Source organism: Hipposideros armiger, unplaced genomic scaffold (assembly GCF_001890085.2).
Source record: "Hipposideros armiger isolate ML-2016 unplaced genomic scaffold, ASM189008v1 scaffold_544, whole genome shotgun sequence".
In the NCBI taxonomy this organism is placed as follows: domain Eukaryota; kingdom Metazoa; phylum Chordata; class Mammalia; order Chiroptera; family Hipposideridae; genus Hipposideros; species Hipposideros armiger.
The window spans coordinates 1,253,118-1,276,645 of record NW_017731894.1 but is presented as its reverse complement, the minus strand read 5'-3'; the positions used below and the strand labels follow the sequence as shown (position 1 = coordinate 1,276,645).

Genomic DNA, 23,528 nt, shown 5'->3' with positions numbered 1-23,528 from the left:
AGCCACCGGCGACCCGACCCCAGTGCGCAGGCGCTGGGTGGGAGTGGAGCGGGCGGAGCCACAGGACAGGGGCGGGGCCCGCGCCAGCGCCGCTGGCTTCATTCTCTCATTCGTACTTGCCTCCAGCCCTCCATCTGTCCACCCCTGCACCAGTCACTTACTGCTACTCTGGCCGAGCACGTCTAGGCCCTGCTGGTAGAACCTAGTCTAGCGGGAAAGGGGCACCATCGGGCAGTAAACGCGCATCTGGAAGAGGAGGCATCCGCGGAGAGCGAGGCTGTGGCCGCGCCTGTTTGCAGCGGGGACAGGGGGTCAGGAATGCCTGGCAGGCCGGAAGTGCGCTCTGAGGACCCACGAGGGACGCTTCCCTGGCCTGTGACCCGGGAAACGGCCTAATGTGTCCCAGTTCTCACTCTCGCTGCCTCTGCTCTCGGCTCCACCGCAGAAAGGGTGAGCTTTCAAAACTGCCCATCAGGGTGCCTTCCAGCTTCCACCTTTTCATCTACTCAGGACTACGTCCAGGCCGCCCGGCCTGACCTTGATGCCCCTCCCGCTGCCCACCGTCCTGAGTCCTTTCATCGCCTGTCTGGCCTGCTGGAATGTCACCTTTTCTACTTTGCTCACGGCTATAGCTCCGGGGCCTGAACGACAAACTGCCACACAGTGTGCTGAACTCAGCTAACATCAGCTGAGTAAACCAATATTGACCCTTCTCTCTCTCAATGGCTTTGATTTAAAGAAAAGAGCCAGAAAGCCGCGACTGCTGATAAGGCTGCCATGTGTCCATTCGCTTCCATACAGTCATTGGACAGGGACAGGGGCAGAACAGAACCGCGGGATGGCTGGGATGGAGACAAGTACCGTCTGGTACAAGGCCCTCTGGCGAACGGGCACATTGTGGGGACACGAATGAAGGGATGAGCACACGCTCTGCCATGTGGTTGGTCCTCCAAGGAGAGGAAGAGGAGAAATACTTTGCAACAGGGAACAGATCAGACAGCACTGAAAGTTGGGGAGACAACGGAGGCTGCAGGGAGCTGGTGAGTGAAGCCAGCTACACAGGGTCCCTGCCAGAGATGGGAAGCGGAACCTGCTCCATAAACGAGCCCACTGGGTGGGGGAGGGCGCAATGGACAGGCTGTTCAGGGATCTATTTAAAAAATAATTCATGCACACGGCAAACCGCTTAAACAACAAGCCTACACCAAACAGAACGAAGCACCCCTGCCTGCCCAGAGGCAGCCTGCAAGCAGCTCCCCTCTGGGAGCGGCCGACCCAAGTGCACCTCACACACCTTCCAGACCAGTCCTCTCTAGGCTACACAACTCTTTGTTCTCATCAGCTGCAGTCTATTCCACTGAACGCATGTACTGCCATTTATCCAGTAAAATATCCAGTAAAAGGGGATCTTTGGAAGATGAGCCTACTTTGGAGCACAGATACTGGCCGAGGGCAGACCTGCTGTCAGACCCTCAGGCGAGGCCGCCCCTCCTCTCCCAAAGGCCCAGTCACAGTTCCATCTGGCGAGTGGAGGGGACGCAGGCAGCAGCCCATAGGGGTCTCAACCCCCGATACGTCAGAGTCCAGACAGACACCTGAGACCTTAAATAAAGTTGGTGGCACCAGGTGGCCTGCAGGCGGGTCTGCCTACAGGGCATGCTTTAGCTTAATCTCGGTTTAGATGCCCCTATGCACTGGAGCTGGTGGCTGACTGACTCAAGAGGTGCGACCTGCTGTGACCAGACAGTAGAAATCACTTCACCTGAGTGACCCCTGCCCTGCCTGAAGCACAGAAATACAGCCTCGTGGCCAGAAAAGCCTGCCCTAGGCCTCCTCACGTACAGCTGGCACACTGTCATGGTGGGGTCATGGCGATGGGACAATGGCTCTGAAAACAATCTCCTTCTCTGAATAACCCTGAGAATCAGAGCCGGCGCCAGGCTGAGTGCTTCCCAAATGCCACAACCGCTCTGGGAGGGAGCACACAGGAGACGTGAAGGCGCTGAGGCGTGAAGCCGCTGCCCCACCACACAGCCAGGCGGGCACGTGAATCCAGACCCAGGGGGCCATGGACCAGCGGCGTTTCCCAGCACCTGGCAGATGGTCCTGTGAGGCACCAGTGACTGCCCCAGCAGGCGATGCTGCAGGCTGAGTGGAGGGGCATGTAATGCGAGCTCAAAGTTCGGTCGCCCTGTTCCCATAGCAGGAGGGAAGGTTCCAGACCAACCACGGATTTCTCAGAGCACTCCTCTTGTATTAAGTGCATTTCTTAATAAAAAGAGCGGTTTTATCAAATGTGTTCTTTTGCAATCAGAAATTTTTACTGAAGGAAAGGTCTGAAAGTGAGAGAAGACACAGAAGAGAAACGCCTGCTGGCCACCCACCTGCTCACCGGAGTGTGATGCAGGCATCTGAGAGGTCAGGTGTCCAAGTACCTGTGGCTGGCCTGGCCCGCTAGGGCACCAGGGCCTGCCGGTGGCTGTCACAAAGACACAGGGCAGCGGCGGTGGCACCTACACACACAGGTCCTTCCTCCATTCGCGGCTTTGGAGTCAGCGGCCAGTGCACGCAGTCTCTGCAGACATAAATGGCGATTTTCACTGAAAACCTTCACGCACGCGTCCTTCTTTCTAGTTCCTCCTACAGTGTGTGTGTGTGTGTGTGTGTGGGGGGGGGAACCGCTGCCTCCAATGCTTGTTTCCCTTTTGTTTTTTCTTCACACAAATGAAATAAACACAATTAGCTTCTTATTTTAACACGTTTTCTATGAAAGACAAGATGAAAAAACATATAAAAAGGTCATTTTATTGTACCTTTTCTGTGGTGGGGTATCAATGCCCTTTAAAACCCTACTATTCAAGTACAAATGATCATGTTTACAAGTATGTACAATTTCGGCCTCCCTCCTTTATACTTTAAAACACAACCGCTATCTGGTTACAACAGTTAACAAAACTCATAAAGCTGGGAGAGGAAGGCTTTCCCAGGTGGCGGCACCTCCCCGCACCCCCAATCTTCCAGTGAGAGCCCAGCTTCGTCAGAGGCCAGCCAGCCAATGCGCAGCTGCTGTCTCCACGTTCTGAAGACGTGTTCCCGCCGTCACATGGTGTGCTGCTGGGCACCACGGTTCACACTACACGGGCGGGAAGTCTAGCCTTGAACACTGTTCTGGAAGGAGGACTCTTCCTCAGCGACTGCTGGAGACGAGCAGGTCAGGGTGACATGTGGACGCCACTAAAGCAAGTGACATGAGGAAACTGTAGCTGCACGTTCTGCATCAGGCGATGGCTGCTGAAGGAAACACGCTCCAGAGGCGAGCCCTTCGCCCACGGCAGGGCGGGGCAGCAGTCCCACACCGCACATCTTCAGGGCCCCAGGCCTGTTCTTAGAAAGCTGGGCATAGGTGCTCTGCACTGACAGAGACCTCTAGGCTGCAGCTGTGCCAGGACACTAAGCAGGGCACTCCGTCTGTTACCGTCACCTGGGGAGCCTGCAACACTGCGCGGAGGAGAGAAGGAAGCTCATGGCGCAGCAGTGAAGTAAGAGCAACAAGGATTCCCGCAGCCCAGCTCTGCACGTGGGCGCCGCGCGGGGCGTGCTCCACTCTGGACCAGCCTGCCCAAGTCCTGTGCTTCGACGTGCTCAGGTAAGTGTTAAATCCCTTCCGTTTTCAACACTTGCTTTTTGCTTTCTTCCGAATTTCTCTCCGAGCGCTCAAAAAAATAAGCTGCACACTGGCTTCACTAACAGTCGTTGCATCATTCGCTGTCCGTTAACTGATGGGAAACCAAACACTCCAGGACAGAAGGCTTTCTTTCCTTTGCGCCATCAAAGAGGTGAGATGGAGGGGCAGATTAAATCAACATAAAACCCTCTAGTATGCCGTAACTCATCCTCAGTACACATAGACCTGACAGGACGGTTTCCTGGATCGAGTGAGTCGGGAGCTCAGAGCGCAGATGGTGTCATCGATGCCTGCTGTGTGCCTGGGGAACATTCCAGGTAAGCAGCCGTCATCAGCCAGTCAAGCCCACTGCAGTCGTTTCTGTCATCGTGCCGTTCGTTGTGAAAAATGAAACGGTACAAACATGGCCCTCTCTCTGCCCCTCCACTGTGGGCCCCTTAAAACAGCACAGATGCTGCGCCATTTTACACAGAACCATGAGCACGTGTGTCTGCTCAACATGAGACCCCGGCACAGAAACCCGATGTCACAAGTCTACGAGGGAGAGTTTATCACGCCCGTTTCTGTGGGTGACACTGGGCCCATACACAGACTGCCCCGTACGAGGTTTCTCACCTCTGCAGAGCACGCCCGGGCTGGGCATGAAACAGGAGAGTGGAGAGTGGGGTGACAGGTGTCCCTGTTGTCACCGAGTGCTGTGCACTCAGCAGTGACACCCACAATGTGACAGCTGCACAGTAAGTGTTCTGGGCCCCAAGTCCAAACATGAGCTTTACGCCAAAACTGGGCAAGTGTCGTGGAGTGCCGGGGTAGAAAACAATCCAGAAGGTTCCGCCCACGTAGAAATAAGTCACACCGGGAGAGGGTCGTGGAGCCACCCTGGCTGCTCTTTGGAATCAAGTTCAGTCACAGGCTGTTCCCTTCCACACAAGCTGGGATGCGTTATGAATGTGCTTCGGTGGGGCCAGTACGAAATATTTCCTCAAGAAGTTCCACAAGTCCCACTGTGGGAGGGAAGGAAGAAGCCACATGTGTCTCTGATCTGAGCAGATGGACCTCGGACAGCCTCTCTCATCTACGGCCCGGGGTGCACTTTCCGTGGGGTGTGGAGAACCACGCAGAGGCAGATGCTGTCAGAGACGGCACCGTAGCTTTAGGAAGCCCACTGTACGGCTCACTGCACATTCCTAGTGGTTCCTGGGATGTGCACACGCTGCCCTAACAAGAGCCAGCGCTGCTCTCTGCAGGACACGAACAGGTCAAGCGACCTGGGCGAGCCTGCCACTGCTGCCTGAGCCGCTTGTCATGGCATCCAGTGAAGGTGCACTGTGATGGAGGGCTCCACTGCTGTGTTTCAGTGACAGCTTTCCTGGAGCCGGACCCTCAGTGGCACTGCCTCCCGGTCTGGGTAGCTGGTGCGGGGCTTGGGGGCCCACCCTGAGGCTGCCGCGCTCCTGGCTAGGGGCACGGAGGCTTGGTGGGCGTCTTCAGCCGGACCGCGGGCACTCGCATCTGTAACTTGGGCTGCTGGCTTGGGCTGTCGGCACTGGCTGGCACCTGTGCCGGGTTGGGGACGCCAGGGGTCTGCAGCTGAGCCGCCGTCGTCACTACCTGCTGCTGCATGAGCTTCTGCTGGACCACCTGAGCAGTCGCGGTCACTGCAGGGATCATCTGGACCTGCTGCCCGGCCGCTGTTGCCTGCGTGAGGGTCACAGTCTGTGGGGATGCCTGAGCAGAAACAGAAAATGCACATCAAGTGAGAAATTCCCTGTTCCTGGGGCTGAGGAGCGGGGTTTTAGAAATGTAACTAACACGCATTTTGTAAATGGTGACCACCGCCTGGCCTATAAGGATGGGACCTCTGGTTCATTCTAACCAAACAGAAGGGGAAAACTGAACCAGTGTCACTCTTAGGCCAGCATGGAACCCTCTGGGAAAAGGCTGACGAGGGGGTGGCGGTGGCATCAGCGCCTACCATTACAGCTGACCCTGAACAACGCGGAGTCTGTACGCAGGCCACTGTGGGTCACACCGCCTGTTCCAGGGTCAACACCGCGGCTGGGGGTCCATGTCCGTGGAGAACGGACCCAAGCTACACTCGGATTTTTGACCGCTCGGCTGGTCAGCGGCCCTAACTTCGTGTCGTTCAAGGGTCAACTGCATTTGATTTCTTAAAATCCACATGCCAGTGTGATTCTGAACAAAATAAAAATGTTTAAAGCTCTGTTCTTATCTGGCCATGTTCTGCAGCAGTAAACACGACGGTAAGAGCCTACTGGTTAGGAAGCCGCTGCTGCTGTCCCCAGCAGTGTCTATTCCTCCAGTTTCCCTGAAACTCAGGTGTGGTGGCAGTGGTGGCCCGACACACCTAGCACTGCTGACATGCTCATCCCTGAGATGAGCACCTTCAGCACATCTGATGCGGACACTGAACACATCTGCTCAGGTTTTATCCTGCTAGTCTGAGGTGTCTAGTGTTTGCCCCAATGTTAACTTTTGTTTATATTATGAAAATCAAGTGATTCTCTACTAATTAAAACTCTGCTTCCTCAGGATGAGAACCAGGAACTCTTAATCTGGGAAGCGTGAAGCTTCCTGCAAAGTCCCCATGGGAACATCCCGGGTGGCTGCCCGTCTTCCGTCCTACCTGCTGTGAAGCCAAGCCCACCTGCTGGATGCTGGCCACCGGGGTTTGCTGCTGGACAACTTGAGGGAGTTTTGCAACCTTTGACAAAGCAAAAAAAAAATCAAATTTAGAATTCAAAATAATGTGTGCACAAAAAGAGGGGTTTTTTTTCCTCCTTCTCAGTTCTTAATACAAAACCAACAAAATCAGTGGCCAGATGACACAAAAAAAGCAATTCTCAAAGTGTGCTGCCCTAGAACCCTGAGCAAACCTGAGGTCAGCTTCACACTGAGTGACGATCTTTTCCTACTCTACAATCTTGTGTAATTTGAAGCTTATATTTTTGGCTTCATATTTCAGACAAATTTTTTCTTCTACTACAAACTGCTCCAAGTTTACATAAGAGAATTAAATCAAGGTTGGAATGAAATATTTCAGCATTTCATGAGTTCTCAAGAGAGCCTGTTCTTCATGTCTGAGTGGTGCCCCAGGGTGTCGGGACTCAGACCAGCACCATGGTCAGCTCTAGTCCAGAGACACGCCCACATTTTAAAGTGGTTGCTTTATCATTTTCCTTAATCATGACGAGAGCTTCCTCTTAATAAAACAAAACTTCCCACCCTATGGCTGGCACATGTGTCTCCTCAGGGCTGTGGGGGTGCTGGCTCTAGAAGGCAAACAGGCTCTTGAGTGGGCAGCTGCTGGGGAACAGAGAATGAAGATAAATCCTGCCCAAGATAATTCTGGAGAAAATGTGAAATTTTATGATATTCTTGTAAATGACAAAGCTGCAAGTCAATGTCATCAGTCCTTACTATGAAAATTACAATCAACCAGAAGAAGGCTTCACTAGTTTATTGTAATGTAACGTGGAGAACCGTAGCCAGGCTTCGCGAAGGTGAGCCAGCCCACCCAGCCCTCTGCAGCACTGCAGGGCTGAGCACAGGGGCCGGGCCTGAGACCAGGGACGTGTGGACAAAGCTAAGACAACGTCTTGGATGCAGCAATGAAGCTGCAGAAAGAGAGAAATGCCCAGTTCCCAAACCTAAGCGAAGCCGGAACCTGCACGGCAGCTCTCAGCCCAAGTGCATGCTCACGGTCTCCCAGAGGGTGGCTGGCAGGGCCCACGCATGCCAGCCCCTGCAGCTGCCATCCTGTCACCCAAAGGGGTCTGTGAGGAAGTCAGTGCTTGGGCCTTGGTGCTGGGACCTTGGAGACACAGGTTTAGAGGCCAAAATGACGTTCCCTGAGAGATACCAGACCCTCAAGCCACAGCTTACGTGGTCCTGACGGAACCCACAGAAGCAGAGAGGCCACAACCCCCCCTAGCCCAGACCTCAGATCACATGTCCACAAACAGGACTTCAAGGAAAACCAGCTCACAAGAAAGCAATCCCTATAAAGATGACGACACAGTTCCCGAAGCAAGAACAGCAGCAACAAGTAAGATCAGATGTTCCAGGACTTGAAACAGACAATTATCAACACACACAAAGCAGCGTGTCCACCCTGTGCGGCCTGGAAACATGCATAGGAACAAGAAATTACAAAGAAAAACCAAGCAGATCTGAGAGAAAAACCACCAGAACGTCTAAGAGTAAAACACATAATAACCAAAAAGAAAATCCAACAAACAAGCTTAACAGCCGCTCAGACCTGCCAAGTAGCAATCAGTGACGCAGAAGGGCTAGAGGACGTCACTCAGAACTCATCTGGGGCAGTGAGCCACAGTGGACGAGTGGAGGGAAGGAAAGTGGGGCGGAAGTGATGTCTCACGAAATCACAGCTGATCATTTCCTGCACTGACTGACAAGGGAGATCAGTGTCCAGAGCCCAGAGGGTCCACAGACTGAGCAGTGACATCGCAGAACACCGAAGGCCAAGAAAAGCTCTCAAAAGGAAATGGGGGGATCAGTCACCGTCACACCAGGGCACCCCTGACCTTGCATCAACAACGAAAGAACCAGCAACCAGGGACTCTCTTGATGTGCCGAGACAATAAACATCCACCCAGAATTCCATACAAGTAAACTACCTTTTAGGAACAAGGGTGAGACACAGGCATTTACAAACACTACCAGAAATTCCAAAGGGTGGATGTCAAGCAGAAGGAAAGTAGTTTTACATGAAGTCCGAATGAAAAGGGGCAACATGAAAATGCATGGTAACAGCAGCACCTCAGCTGAGCAGCCCAGTGGGGCTGTGGTGTGACGACGGTTTGCTCCAGTCTTTGAACAGGTACATGTGCCTGTGGACATTTCAGGGTAACCACTTATAGAGCACAAAAAGACTATACAATTTTAAAACTAGAAGAACACCAGTGCAAAAAAATAGATACATAAGCAGCATAAGAGAAGAAAGGATGGAAAGTGGAAACAGAACAAGCCACACAGAAAGGAAGTCAGAGCCCACTTCCATCAGTCCCCACCGTAAAGAGGCGTGAACACGTTTTAGGTAAAATGCCAGAACGCAGAGGAAGGTGACGACAGTGACGGCAGCATCAACACAACTACTTCCGTGAGGAATGTTCTAAAGAGACACACAGAATGTTGAAAGTAGAGGGCGGGGAAGACACACCAGGAAATCTAACACAGACAGATGTTCTCAATATAAGGCAGGATGGGTTTCAGGACCAAGAAGAGTGCTGACAATAACAGGCCACTTCAAAGTAATAAAATTAAACATTCTGACTTATACGTAGCTAAAAATAAAGTATCAAATCTAAAAGGCAAAAACAGAAATATCAACACACAACCAGGGCAGGAGGTTTCAGCACACCTCTCAGTAACTGACAGAACAAGGACATCACAGTGACACAGAGCACAAGCCACACAAACAAAGCGCTTGGCCCTAATGAGTGTGCTGGACACCACCAAGTGCGCACACACCACCCCAGAGCTGCCGGTGGGCAGGGGGCGGGGTCTGAGCATGAGCGAGAGAAACGGCACGCGACAGCAGGTTTGGCCCAGGTAAGGCTGAAGGTGCTGTCCCTGAGCTGGAAGAGTTCAGGTGTGCACAGGTGAGGTCAGAGCTGCCTATCAGGTCTTTGGGGAGCTGTCCAAAGGCAGTTGGGACTAAGACCCTGGAATGGGGAGACCGAGATAGGTCGTAGACTTGAACCTGGAGTCATCGGCACTGAGATGGACGGATCACCAGGGGAAGGGTGCAGACAGATGGTGAGAAAAAGACAAAACGCCGCAGCAAAAGCAACAAAAACTTCGAGCAAACTATAGATGAGGAAGGGAATTTTCCTACTCTAATGAAAGCTGATTTTAAAAATGATCGTAATGACAGTGACAGGCTGAGCCTCTGTCTGTGCATCTCTGCACGTGACACTGCGGCCTTGCCAGCGCGAACAAAAAAAGGGAGAGGAGGAGAGAGGAAGACATGGCCGCCACCACGTGCAGTGACACGATGGAGCCTACCGACGACCTGTCGGGGAAGCAAGAACTGACCAAGCCCACGAATTCAAGTCACAGGACAAGGTGTACGGAAGGCACAGACAGAGCCTTGGGGGCATGTTATTCACAGAAGCATCAGAAAGGACAAATTAGGAACAAATCCAATCCAAGTGGTAGGATCTTTATGCAAAAAAATGCAGAAAACTTAATACAAGGGCATTAAAGGTAAGCACCAAAGATGGACCACACTGGTGAATCCGAGTCGAGACAAAATGCCAACTTTCCCGCAGACTGAGCCACAGGGTCTTAGCAATTCTAGTGACGCCCAGCAAGCAGCGTGACTGCGGAGTGCCAGCTGGAAGCGGACTCAACACTCAGATCTGTATGGGAGGCTGCAGAGCTGAGGGCAACAGGACAGCCCCCAAGGGCAGCATGGGGCAGAAGGTGTGCCTTCCAGATGTCGGGTCCACCTGGAGCTGGGGGGTGAGAACAGAGCAGGGTGGTCCAGGCCGAGGTCACACACCACAGGAAAGCCCCATGCAAACCACGCAGGACTATGCCAAGGCGGCACTGTGGGTCTGAGGGGCAGTGACCCCTCAGTGAATGCTGCTGAAAGAAACAGGGCATTTACATGGAAAAATCAAAGTGAACTCCTATTCTTTTATCGGGAAAAACCAATTCCAGGGAAGTTACAGAACTAAACATGAACAGTTATAAAGTTTTTAGAAGACGATACAGGAAAATAACATCATGACATTTGGGAAGGATTTCCTAAGCAAGACACTAAAAGCACTATTCAGAAATGAAAAGACAGATGTTCCAATACATTAAAACAAAGAATGACTGTTCGTCCACAGACGGCACAGTTTGTGGCCATGTGCTGGGGGAGACAGTGCGACACAGAACAAGGGCCGGGGCCCGGAAGTGAGCTCTGGGAACCCGTAACCAGGCACTTCCCCAGAGGAAATGCCTGCTGGTCAACGGAATCACCAGGGACGCAGACAGCAGGGGCCACGGAGGCCACAGCAGGAGCTGGGGAATGTGCACACAGCCCACAGCCGTCCCAGGCAGCCACCACCGGAGCAGCCCTCGCACCATCACGTGTCAAGGCCCAAACCTGGAGGGCGACCGCGGCTCCTGAGGAGCGTCACACACACACAGGACGTCACTGCAGTGTGACCTGAGCATGCCGCAAGCCACACTTGGGGATCCCACAGACAGATAGCAAAGGTGGCGAGGACGGTCTGTCGGGTACCAGCCGCCTCTGAGGAGGAGTGGAGGGCCCGCCCTGCCTACCCCACCCACCGTGCTCACCTGGATCTGGGTCTGCACCTGCTGGGTCCCAGCCAGCTTCTGCGCCTGGGAGATGGGCGTGGTGAGAAACTGGGTTTTAAGGGCTGGCTGGGTGGCATAGGTGACCTTCTGCGGCTGGCCCTGAGCAGCGATCTGCTGTGCAGTGATCTGAAGAAAGAGAGACAGCCCAGGCTTAGAGCCAGGCCAGGCCTGCTCCCACTGCCCCACACCCACGCGTGACCGCCCCGTGTTCCAGCAGCTGCGCTCCCTGCATGCCCAGCCCCAAGTCACCCGTCTCCCCTCCCGGAAGTCCCCTCACAGCCTGGGCAGGGGTTAACCTTTACATCTTCTGTAGCACCTGGTGCCGTGACCACAATATCAAAAACATACACAATTTCTCAAACCCAGTTTTAAGAATTTGGCATGTACCCAAAAATATCTCGCACAAGGGGCGACAAACCTGTAGGCACAACCTTGGCATAGTGAACCTCATTTCTAGTTCTGCCAGGAGAATTCTAATACCATTCAAAGGGCCAGGCAGGCACGTGTGGTTTACAAAGCCATGTCCACACATCTCAGAAGTGTTCTTTCAAATGATACCAATGTGCGGACCAGCACTGAGTTCAGAGCACACGTCTCTCTCTGACAACAGCTAAGCCCACGCGATGATGCAGGCTCCACCTGTCTGCATCTCCGTCTTTGTGTCCTTACCTGATGCCCGGCTCCCGCCCCTACACAGCTGACCCACAGGATCACTCAAAAGGCCTGGAGATGACTCTGAGTGGGGTTTCTTTCTCCAACTGCCCACAGCAGGGGAGAAGGCACCTCCCAGAAATAGGTGTCAATGTGATGCCTACACAGCCCATGCCCTGAGTGCCAGACTACTGAGGACTTGGCTGGGACCCGAATCAGCTCAGAGGCACCTCCCCCACTTGAGGGGGATGCGGACAGCAGTCCTCCACGTGGGGCCCTCTGCCTGGCGCTCCCTCCTGCACCCTGGAAGCACATGCGCAGGACCCGGCCCCGCCTGGCTCCTTACCTGAATACAGGCTTGCGGGAGCCAGGCGGTAGCCCCGCCTGGCTCCGTCTGGCCTATACAACAGGAGCCCAGGCCGGTCACACGCTGGGAGCTACAGCTGCTCCCGAGTCCTTCTGGCCCCTGAGCAGCTGTGCAATTCCACAGCCTGCGCCCCTCACCGCTCCCCACAAGCCCTCAGTGAATGGAGCTCCCCGTCTCACAGCCACCCCCGCCCTGTGGGGCCTCGGCACAGCCCGAACCCCAAGGCCGCCCTCTGCAGCCCAAGCACAGGACCACAGTGTCTCCTGTGTGCAGGGAGCCAGGCAGCGAGGCAGGGGCCCTGCAGAACCCTCTGGTGCTATGTGCGCCCCAGCCTGGGGGCAGGGCCTGACTCAGCGGAAAGGCAGGACAAGCTGGGAGCTGATCGCGGGAAGCCAGTACCTTCTGCTGGACAGCGGCTGGGCCCGGGGCGGCCTGTGGCTGGATGGCTTTCTGCTGCTGCACTGCTTGCTGCTTCAGCTTCAGCAGCTGCTGCACGTGCACGGGCTGGGCCACAACGGTCTGTCCTGCGAACACCGATCACGTGGGTGAGCCGTGAGTGCTCAGTCGGGGCTCCCTTTAAGTTCCCTGCATTTCCGAGTGACTGACTGGCTCAGACTGACTGCTTCCTACAGAAGCCTGAGTACACCAAGACAAAGCCATCTCTCACACACACGTCCCATGTTCCTGGGCCCGGCTACACTGACATTCAGGTCAGAGCACAGAAGCTCAGAATGGTACTGGTGAGATCCAGAGAAGCTGAGACACTTCCACAGGAACATACCACCACACCCTTGAAACGGGTGTCCAGCAAAGGAGCCACTTCCCCTAGAAAAGGCTTGTTAGCCCCACTCCAGTGGAGGGAGGGGCTGCACACAACAGGCACCTGCGGCTTTCTGCGGCTGCCCAATGGCCACACTGATCCCAGCGACGTTCATGGGCAGGGTCGTGACGCCCGGCGAGGAGACCACGGCCGCGGGCACGGACACCACCGGAGGCTTTGCCAGCGCCACCTGAGCCGGTGGGGGTGCCTGCGTCTGCATCTGGCCTTGTGCCTGCAGCTGCGAGGTGGGGACCCGGGTCTAAACAGGGAAGAGAAAGGGAGTCTGGAGAAGTTCAGGATGCTGTGCGTCGCTGCAAACACTGTCTACAAAAGTTCAAGCGGCGAGAAGCTGACAAGGCTGGAAAGTGGACGGCCAGAGGCCAGCAGCTCCCTGGAGGCTGACCGACGCTGCTTCACCTGTCCCGACAAATGCAGGGAACCAGGCTCAGCAAGACCTACCAGCCAGTCCGTCCCCCAGAGGCATTCAGAGACTGATTCTGTCACACGGCGTCTGTCTGTGCTTCCCCCTCATCTCCTGCCTATGCCTTAGGGCAACCCCATCATGCCATGTTGCCCACAGAACCTCTCGTTTCCTGGGCCTCCAGCTCAAGCTCACTGCCCTGAGCCCACTCACAGGGTTACCAAGCACTTTCTTAAAGTTTCATTTTAAAAAAGGGGAATGAAAAAAGACCCATTTTTATATGTATAAGAACTCGGGCTACTTAAGATACGAGGTAAAATCACCCAGAACCCACACACACTGCCGCAGACGAATGTGACAACCAGCATGGAGCCTGCCTGGGCTGCTCGTATTGTGCGGCCTGCTGGGAAAGCAGGCAGAGTGGGACGACTCAGACGTCTCGTCACCCGAGTGGTGCACAGCCCGCTGTGTGGATGCTGTGCGGGCTTCTAGGGAAGGTCTCGGTCGTGGGGACGAGGTTCCTCTAAACCAGTGGTTCTCAACCTTCCTAATGCCGCGACCCCTTAATACAGTTCCTCATGTTGTAGTGACCCCCAACCATAAAATTATGTTCGTTGCTACTCTATAACTGTAATTTTGCTACCGTTATGAATCGTAATGTACATATCTTTTTGTTTTCCGATGGTCTTAGGTGACCCCTGTGAAAGGGTCGTTCGACCCCCAAAGGGGTCATGACCCACAGTTTGAGAACCGTTGCTCTAAACAGTGCTGACACAAATAGGTGTGGCCACTCATCGCTTTACTTCTTCAGCATGTAACAGAAAGGGGATCGCCAGGTAAAGTCCAGTCTTGAGCTCAATTAATGGAATCCCATCCTGGAGGGAGCTGGTTCCTGCCCAGCCCCGGCCGTCACACCTCATCGCCACTCTCCTCATTTGAATTTGCACTTTTTGTGAATACAGGTGAAACCAAACTTCCTTTCCCAGGTTTTATCCACTTCTATCCCCTCTGGCAGACTTAAAATAGCCCCAAAATCCCAGCGTGCGTTGTGGGTGACTTGCCGTAGGATTTGGGCAGGTCACCTAAGCTGCCAGCCTCAGTTTCTACATCTGCAAAATGGAGCACCATTACAGCAGCCACTCGGCCTGGTCAGTGGTCCCTGAGCGCCGCTTGGGTGGCAGGTGTAGTGCCAGGGCAGCGCCTGAACCAGAGCAGGACCGGTGATGTGAGCTGTCACCAGAGCCACCACGGGGGCTGCCCATGCTGGGCGCTGGCTTGGCTGACATGTCTGTCCCACTCGATCAACACTTGCTGAATGTAACTGTCTTCCCTGACACGCCTCTTACCCTGTGTTCCTCCTTCAGGAGTCTCTCTGTGCTTACAAAGCACTGTGACGCCTGAGCCTGGCGTTCGGGCCTCGCCCACCTCCTGCCATCTCCTTTAGCCTCTCCTCCAGCATCCCTACCCCAGCAGCACTGGGATGTCCCCCACAGGCCCTACACGTCTCACCCTCCTACCCTCCTCTACCCCCCAGCACTCAGCCCATAAACTTTGTGACACCTAAGCTCTGGGAACATGGTCATTTAAGTGTTCCCCACAAGCTGTTTCGTCCTCTGCAAGGAGAGCTGAAGCTCTTGGGGAAGAACAGCTTGCCTTTTGTCTCAGCTCTAAGTCTGCCGGGACACCTGACAGGTCCTGAGCGAGCACCAAGAGTTCAGCTAAAATGTAAGCAGACTGCTCCGAAAGAACAAGCGTATCGGGAACTTACGAGCCGGGCCACCTGCAGGTTGGCCACGGTGGTGCCCGTGAGCAGGGCTCCGGGCCGCGAGGCTGTGACCGTGGTGAGCTGGGGGCTCTGCTGCTGTGTGGGCTGTGGCGGTTGCACCTGGGCAGCGGGCGGCGGGGGCCCCGGTGGGGCCTGCGGTGGGGGGGCCTGCGGGGGCAGCTGCAGCTTCTGTTTCTGCATCTTGATCAGGTGTTCCTGAAACCCAGATGAAACAGCCTTTCATCAACATGAACGGTTCCAGTGCTGGACGTCTCGGTGTCACGTTACTCTTCTACGATCCCTTAAATACCAAAGAACCAGCTGCTCGTATGCAGGGTGTGAACTGCCCTCCAGGGTCTTGCCATCGTTTTTTTTAAATGTTCCTTCATTAAAAATTAGCAAACCACTGACAAAAACGAGCAACACTGACTCTGACATTAGGAAATTCACACAACTTCTAGGGTCTTTTCACTCACAACTTAAACCTGCAGTGACATCAAAAATTTTAAAGATCTTAAAATCATGGTCCCTCTTGAGATTTTAAAATTATAAGATGTGTACCTGCTCTCAATTATTGTATTTATGCCGTCTCCAAAGGAAGATTTCATGAATAAATTTCATGTCTTTAAGTCAAAACATCATGAATCAAGATTCTATTTTTTAAGGAATACATGTTTTGTTTTTTACAAAATTCAAAAACTATATTTAAGGAATACATGTTTTGTTTTTTACAAAATTTACACTGAGTTGTTCATGACTATTAGATCTCTTCCAACATCCTGAAAATGAAACTAACTTTGAAAAAACTGAGAAGGAAGAATGTACAATGAAGGAACCATTAAGTGGGTAATGAGTGGGAAAGTGGGGCCCTGGGCAGCTGAGGGAGGGTGAGCAGGGCACGGACGGCCCTGAGGTCTCGAGTGGGAAGAGCAGGAGGGTGAGGAGAAGAGGCAGCCTGGCCGGAGACCAGCCCCGAAGACTCGCCCCTGCTGGGCCCTGTAACTCTCCTGCTCAGCACCGTGATGGACATGTCCCAGATCTGAGCTGTCCATACACACAGGGCCACAGCCCCGTGTGGCCACTAAGCCCCTGAAATGTGGCTGATCAACTGAGGCAATGTGTTACTGGGCTGTATCTCGTTTCTCTGGTGCGTCCCGGAGCCTCGGCGAAATGCCAGCACATCCCCCACAGACCTCCAGCAGGCCCGCCTGTCCCGTCTGGAACCGGGAAGCGTCAGGCCCAAGGTCAGGCACTTGTTGGGGCAGGCCTGACAGCTTGCTGGAATTCTAAAACAGTCTTGTTTTTATTACATGTTTTTCTAGTTACCTTCTAGGCCAAATATTAGTGCTTTTCCATTTATGGCAGGAATATTGAATTTCCTTTAAAAATAAGTTTTTTACATATATAACAGCACAGGTGAAACACAAACTGGCAGAACATCAGTACTCAAATGACCCCTTTGAGAAAAGAAGCTGCAAATGGGCTGTGTCCAAAATGCTGGTCTTCACACCTTGTCCCCCAGGCTGAGGGCTCTTCCCTAGCACCTGCTCTGGCTGGGGATGGGACCCTGTGGCCTCCAGTCGTCTCTGGAGCCTGACCCGCTGCACGGAGCACAGAAAGCAGGTGGGAAGATGTGCTGGGAACAAAACTGAGGCCTCCAGAGCACGGTGGGCCAGGCCCGCATGATTACGGAAGTACGCTGCACGGAAAGCTGTTTACACACACACTTCCTGTACAGCGACAGTGGCACATCTGTGACAAATACACCTGGAATTTCGGATGCAACAAGTTGTTGCCGAGTGCTCACCGGGGTCAGCTTGCTGACGGCTTTGATCTGCGTGGGCGGCTGGGCCTGGGCCGGGACCTGTGGGCCCTGCACCTGCGTGCTCTGCTGCTGCTGCTGCTGCTGCTGCTGCTGCTGCCGGAGGAGCTGGAAGTGTGCGGGCGTGATGGCCTTCCCAGGCAGTGGGACCCCTGCGGCTGGGGGGGCGTCGGGTTAGGCTGCGTGCGGGTGCAGCCCACTGCCCTCCCAGAACTAATGGAAGCCAGTTCGGGTTCCCACAGCGGGGCAGCTGAGCCATAGAAACCAAACCTGTGTTTACCTTGGGACACCTGAGTCACCAAAGATCGAGTTGGGGTCTGCACTGCAGTCAGGCTGGTAGTGACCACAGCTGAGGCTGTCACAGAGGTGACTGCTCGAACACCCTGAGTTGGTGCCAGGGACACCAGGTCGGAAGTGGCCGGGGAGCCAACCGCTCGCTGCTGGGTGTGGACCACCTGGGCAGGCGCTGAGCCTCCGGAGGTCTGGAAAGGCGAGAGGAGGGACTATCAGGTGGCTGCACTACTCTTCAAGGCCTTTACCGTCGTCGTCGTCGGGTGAAGAGAAAAGGGCAGCAGCCTCTGAACCCAAGGAGGTGACATGCGTCCTGAAGGTGCCAAAGGGAACCTTTGCTTGCAAATCCTAAGCAGTGCCGAGCTACACAGGGGGTTGGTTGGCCACACGAGGGACAAGCGTTTCAGACGACAACGTTCCCGCACCCATTCTGAATCCGAAATGCTGCCCTGTCCTGTCCTCATGCAAAGGATCTGCTCAGACTTCTGACCATCCTCTGGATACGGGATTTACCCCCGAACACACAGTCTAAGGTCCCAACTGTCCACTGCTATCCCCAGTCAGGCCGGAAGCTACAGCTTGAAACCTGCTGTGCACTCAGAGCTCATGGCACCCCAGCCTCACCCGGCTCAGAACTCGGAGCAGCCTTACTGCCAAGCGGCCCAGCTCTGACCCTCCATGTCCTGGCTGCCCCAGTCCTACAACAAACCGGTGGGCAAACCTTAGAACCCCCTCTGAGGTCGCCCTGCAATGGGCTGCCTGCCCCTGCGGGCCCCCGGGGCAGTCAGCATGTATTCCTGGGCCTCAGCCCATGTCTGACCTGGCCACACTTCATTAGTTGCCCGTCTAAGTGTAAATCCAGCGTTTCTGTCCCAGCTCTCAGGTCCACGCTTCTTTTACTCTCCTCTCCTGCCTTCTTGCAGATTATTTTCTTTTCCTCTCAGTTTTCCCTCTCACACAGGGGAAGTGACACTGTTTTGAATCTTTCGGTGGCTCGTCTAGTAATTATGTCATGAACATTTACCAAAGTTTAATCAGTAATTCACTTTTCCTGAATAAAGAGACTAACACGTTTTAGCCCCTGCAGCCCTTTCCCGCTTTCCACGTCACTGTTACTCTGCATATCATTTCTGTCCTTGTTAATCCCACAGCCAGTGCCTGTGTTTGTGAAGTCAATCATCACCTCAGTTGGCGCACGCACGTACTTCCTTCTTCTCGTCCTCAGACCTTCCATCTGGGAACACCTGAACATCTTCCTTCTGCCTAAAGTACGTCATTTAGTAAAGATCTGCTGGTGATTCAGTTTCTGTTTGAAAGGTTTTGTTTCATCCTGCTCTTCTGCGTATTTTTCAAGGAGGCAGGGCCCCGGGGTTGGTGGGTGTCTTCTCTCGCCAACTGTGTTCACTAATTCTCTCTTCAACTGTGTCAACTGAAATTAAGCCCAATTATCAGGTTGTTGTTTTTTTTTCAATTTGGTAACCATTTTTTCCATTTCTAAAACTTTTCTATATTCTTTTTAAATAGTTTCCTGGTTTTTATAGACAGTCTTAAGCTTCTCCTGTTTTATAATTTATGCCGAGTTGTCCTATTTTCTCGTGTCTTTAAGGGTCTGCCCACTGTCTGTGTTTTCTGCTTGTCCTTCTGAGCCCGCTGGTGACTCTCCAGAAAGCCTCCCCTGCCGTCTGCCACGTTCCTGCCTCAGGACAGGTGGGAGGGGCACTGTGGAAGCATGTCGTGTGTCTGAGTCACGTTTCTATCCCCACGTCACCAAGAAAAGTATCTTGTCCGTAAGAGGTGCTCAAACAATACATTGTGGGTGAATTATTTTCTTTTAAAATACACACAGAAACAGGTCTTTTTCAAAATAAAACATCAACTACATGGACTTGGGCTTTCTATCCTCACAGAAGTGGGGTGCTGGTCACACAGGTGCTCCTAACGCCCCAAGCCTGACAGCTTGTTAGTTACTGAAATGGCTGATTCTGAAGTGGTCTATTGCAAAGCAGGAAGGAAAATAAATGAAATAACCCTGAGTCACATCCTAGAAAAGCTGTTTTCAAGTATACTCTATTGCTTAAGAGTATTTTAGTTTTCAAGCCCGATTTACTGACATATAACTTACGTATACAGTAAAGTCACTTGTTTCAGGTATACGGTTCTATGAATTTTAACAAATGCACTTGGCCATGTAGCCTCCACCAGCATCCAGACTCAGATGTTGTTTCCTGTCCTTGTAGTTTTGCCTTTTCCATGTTATGAAATGGATCATACAGCATTTCACGCCGCGGCAGAGCCCCCACGCTGCTGCGTCCCAGCAGCTCCTCCCTGTGCTCAGCTGGGCAGTAGCGGGTGGGACGAGGCGCCCATCGGCCCTGCACTTGCCAGCTGATCAGAGCACACGGGGTTGCTCCCTTTCTTAGTTAGTAGTTGTGAAGCCACTGAACACATTCATGCTCAGGTTTGTTGTGCAGACATGTTTTCCTTCCTCTTGCGGGAAGCTGGGCAGTGGAACTGCTGGGCTGTATGGACAATGTATGCCCATTTTTATGAGAAATAGCCAAGCTGTTCTCCAAAGTGACGGCAAAACTGTGTATCCCATCAGCAACGAGAATTCGGCTGCTCTGCCTCTCTCAGTGTTTAGCATCACCCAGGCCTTTGAGGGTTTAAGCTATTCTTGTGGGTGCAGCACATCATCGCAGCTTTAATTTGCACTTCCCTGAGGACTGGTAACGCTGAGCACCTTTTCACACTGACTAGCTCTCCATACGTCTTCTTTGGTGAAGTACCAGCTCAAATCTTTTGTCCATTTTTCTAAAGTTGTTTGTTTTCTTATTACTGACTGAAGAAACTTTATATAATCTGAATGAATACCAGTCCTTTATCAGATATATTCTGCAAATATTTTTCATGCTTTTCATTTTAAAAATATTTTTCAAAGAGAAGTTTGTCATTTTGATGAAGTCTGATTTATTAACTTTTATAATTTACTGGCTTTTGGTACCCTAAGATCTTTGCCTAAAGCAAGGTGTTTTCTTCTGGAAGTGCTCCAGTTTGGGGTTTTACATTTAGGTCAATGACCCATTTTGAGAGAGAAGGTAAATCACAGGTCATGGCTCCTGTTTTGCCCGTGGTGACCCAAGTCTGCCAGCCGTGTTTGCTGACAAGCCTATCCTTCCTCCATGAGTCCCCACGGCACGCTTAATGAAACGCAACCAACCACGCGTGTGGGTGTTCCAGACTCCCCGTTTACCCTGGGATCTGAGTGTGTCCCCTTCTGCCAGCACCACCCTATCTACATTACATCTTTGTAGGAAAGACACTTGGCAAAACCCAAGAGGGACATTCCACTTGCCAAGGCACTGCTGACTCTGAAGCAGTATCTTCTCATTCAGGGCTCGTGTTGCCTTTGGAAATCAGGACGTAAATTTAAACTCCTAAATCTAAGTTGTGTATTTTTCTTTTTACGGTGAAACAGCACAGACAAGCAGGTGGCTTGACATAGTGTGTGTCTTGAGGAACGCGCGGTATCCTCTGGTTAGCACCCTGCTTACACAGGGGTCTTTGGCGCCACATCCCTCTGCCCAAGTGTGGCCCCCACCTGCTCCCGCACCTGGGTCTAGACACCCCATAAACTGACCACCCCCTTCTGCACCCTGCCTGACCCCCTCCCACAGCGAAATCCCCCCAAGAGCGACCATCTCTGCATCCTCACACGTCACTCCCACCCCCAGGATGAGGGGCACCTCTCAGTGGAGTCTGAAAGCCCAACACAGAGACCTCCCCTGAACGCGTGAGCATTCATGTTATGTGGTGAAGCTAACTAGGTCAGTGCTGTCTGCACCCATAGAGCAGGGGCGACTCACCGCCAAGGCTCCAGGTGCCACAGGTGAAGCGAGGCGCTTGTTAATCGACTGGAAGGTGGCGGCAGGGACGCCTGCGATGGTGTTCACGATCACGTTCCCGCTCACTGTGCCTGCAGAGAAGGGTCTGTGAGGCAGGGGCTCGCTGAGGCAGCCAGTCCTCACTGCGGCACCGCTGACTTCTTACCTGCTGGCATGCTTGTCCCCGTAACGGATGTTTTAATGGCTCCTGCCTGCTGAAGAAAGAAGCCATTGAATCTCAGGTCCAGCTCGCATACACGTCCACATCAGCCACCTTCCCAAAGCTTCCACATCACCAGAATCAAATGCAAACTTCTGAGGACAGCACCCTGGCCAGACAGACCAACTCCAGCACTCTCTGTCCCCCGCCCATTGCAGTGCTGCAGTGACTGTCTCTCAGTCACTGGGCTCGGCCATGCTGACCCTTCTGACCCCAGGCTGCCAAGCTCAGGGCTTCTGCCCTTGCTGTTTTCTGTTCTTTTCTGACTGACACTTATCACTCAGACCACAGCTCCAGGGCCAGCTCCGAACAAAGTCCCTTCTTCCTGACCACGCACCACTGCTCTCCTTGAGGTCCTGCCTGGCTGGGCTGCCCCAGCAGGAGGCCTCCGTTTGTGTAGGGAGCAGCGCTCATGTCAGGCGGGTGCTTGACGAGTGCATTTTCTGAATGAATGAGGGATAAGCTGCGGAGCACATAAACATTCCACCACTGCCAACAGGGTTCAAACAAGGGGGCGGTCCTCCGTGACAACCACCCCCGTGCTGGGCAGACACTGCGGACAGCAGCTTCCCGCCCAGGCCCAGGCGCTCCCTAACGTGACCTCGCGAGCCTGCCTCTTTCCTTTGCCTGTACACTTTACCGGTTTTCTCTAATGGGACTAAGGTTCATGCGTGTGCATGAGCACGGGTTCATGTGCTTTGAGTAGCAGGGAGGGGTCAGAAGAAAGTCTGCAAACTGGCAGACAGTATCTGTTCTGCGGGCTTGAGGGCAGACAGGGGGACTTCTTTGTCAGGCTCACAAATCCTGTGTAACTCCAAACGTCCCAGCCACCCGCACCTCCAAATCGCTCCTGAACTCACCCTGCTGCACACGCCCAGGGAAGACAGAGCCCCCAGGAGGACAGAGCCCCGAGAGGACAGACCAGCAGAGAGGCGAAGACGTGTGCCCCCAGAGGGCTCCCCCACCTGCACCCCCCACCGCTTTCCTGGAAGAAGGGCTGCTCACCAGCACAGCGGCGCTGCCCACCGTGGTGATTGCGGGAGGCGCCTTCGGTGGGGGCTGCGTGGGCTGCGCTGGGGGCTGTGCCTGGGCAGGTGGTGGCACGGTGGGTGGGGCCGGCTGCTGGCTGCCCGCCGTAGGGGGCTGGGGCAGCGGCGGAGGGGGCTGCTGGGGGGGCGGCGGCTGCGGAGGGGGCGGCGGGGGCTGTGCCACTGGCGGCTGCTGAGCCTTCTGCTGATCCGCCAGAGCCTACAGGGCAGGAGGGCGTGGGTAGGGCAACCACCCGCTGGTAGGACCCGCCCCCCGCCACAGGCCCCGCCCAATGGCCGACAGCCCCGCAGGCCCCACCCCCGCAGGAGGCCCCGCCCAGGCTGCCACACCTTCTTCTCTTTGGCGATCCGCTCTGCGCGGAGAGATGCAACCTGAATAGGAGGCAGGGGTTTGTCGTAGTTGATTCCACTGTAAGACAAAAACAAAAGTTAAAAATAAACCGGCAGGTTCTGAAGCAGACCAATATTCTAGGAACCCAAAGCCCTAGAGGACTTTTCAAGCTGAGGAGTACTGGGGGCAGCTCCAATTCAGCCCAAAGGCAGGGGCACTGGGAGGGCCAGCCCTGCGAAGGACGAGGTGCCTCAGGAGGTCCGCGCCCGCGTCGGGTCCCTTCCAGGCCCGTCAACCCGGGAGCCCTGCGGCTTCAGGACCCCGGGCGGCAGCATGAACCCCCAGCCGTCCACACACTAGGCCCCAGGCAGAGCCTGACCGGCAAACTCCCCACAGGTCTCCCCCCGCCCCTTGTAGAGCCGCTGTTCCTGGGGGCTCCGGTATCTTCTCCCACCGACCCTCGCCAGTCCTCCTGTCACAGAGAGGCTGGCCTGGCTGAACACCGTGCTCTCCCTCCCTGTCCCAGGCCTCCCACCAGTATGGCCAGGCCCCTGCTGCACCTGCCTCCGGGTCACCACCTTCTCACCCTTTCTCTGCCCTCACTCACGTCAGCCCACCCAGCCCCCGCTGAGTCCTGCCCATGGCCCGGCAGCCTCCCTCACCCTGTGTCCCTTCATCACACTCATTGGTAAAGCCAAAGCCACACCCACACTGACTGCCCGGTCAGCCTGCTGGGGGGCCGGGACTGAGATCCTGCACTGCTGGGGGCAAAATCCAACTGGGGCCCAGCCACCCAGTCTCCTGCTCCACAGGGAGCCCCCACCTCCCACTGCCCTGGCACACGGCCTGGCTCCGTCCTCACA

The 23,528-nt window shown here is 54.2% G+C and overlaps 1 protein-coding gene across 9 annotated transcripts in view; it reads right to left on the bottom strand.

Annotated features, from left to right (window-relative positions):
- Positions 1–2,784: 2,784 nt before the first annotated feature.
- The window catches only part of EP400 (E1A binding protein p400), a 91,496-nt gene continuing 70,752 nt past the window's right edge, over positions 2,785–23,528 (bottom strand). For 5 of the 9 annotated variants that reach the window (XM_019668929.1, XM_019668937.1, XM_019668930.1 and 2 more), the window contains 12 exons: positions 22,665–22,743; positions 22,291–22,533; positions 21,232–21,280; positions 21,048–21,157; positions 17,174–17,375; positions 16,879–17,051; positions 15,075–15,287; positions 12,949–13,144; positions 12,465–12,589; positions 11,027–11,173; positions 6,333–6,410; positions 2,785–5,413 (listed from right to left, as the gene is read on the bottom strand). In XM_019668929.1, coding sequence (XP_019524474.1) covers positions 5,144–5,413; positions 6,333–6,410; positions 11,027–11,173; positions 12,465–12,589; positions 12,949–13,144; positions 15,075–15,287; positions 16,879–17,051; positions 17,174–17,375; positions 21,048–21,157; positions 21,232–21,280; positions 22,291–22,533; positions 22,665–22,743 — 1,885 coding nt within the window. In that variant the 3' untranslated portion in view covers positions 2,785–5,143. The remainder of the gene's footprint in view (positions 5,414–6,332; positions 6,411–11,026; positions 11,174–12,464; positions 12,590–12,948; positions 13,145–15,074; positions 15,288–16,878; positions 17,052–17,173; positions 17,376–21,047; positions 21,158–21,231; positions 21,281–22,290; positions 22,534–22,664; positions 22,744–23,528) is intronic. The other 4 variants (XM_019668932.1, XM_019668938.1, XM_019668936.1 and 1 more) reach the window with 2 other exon arrangements.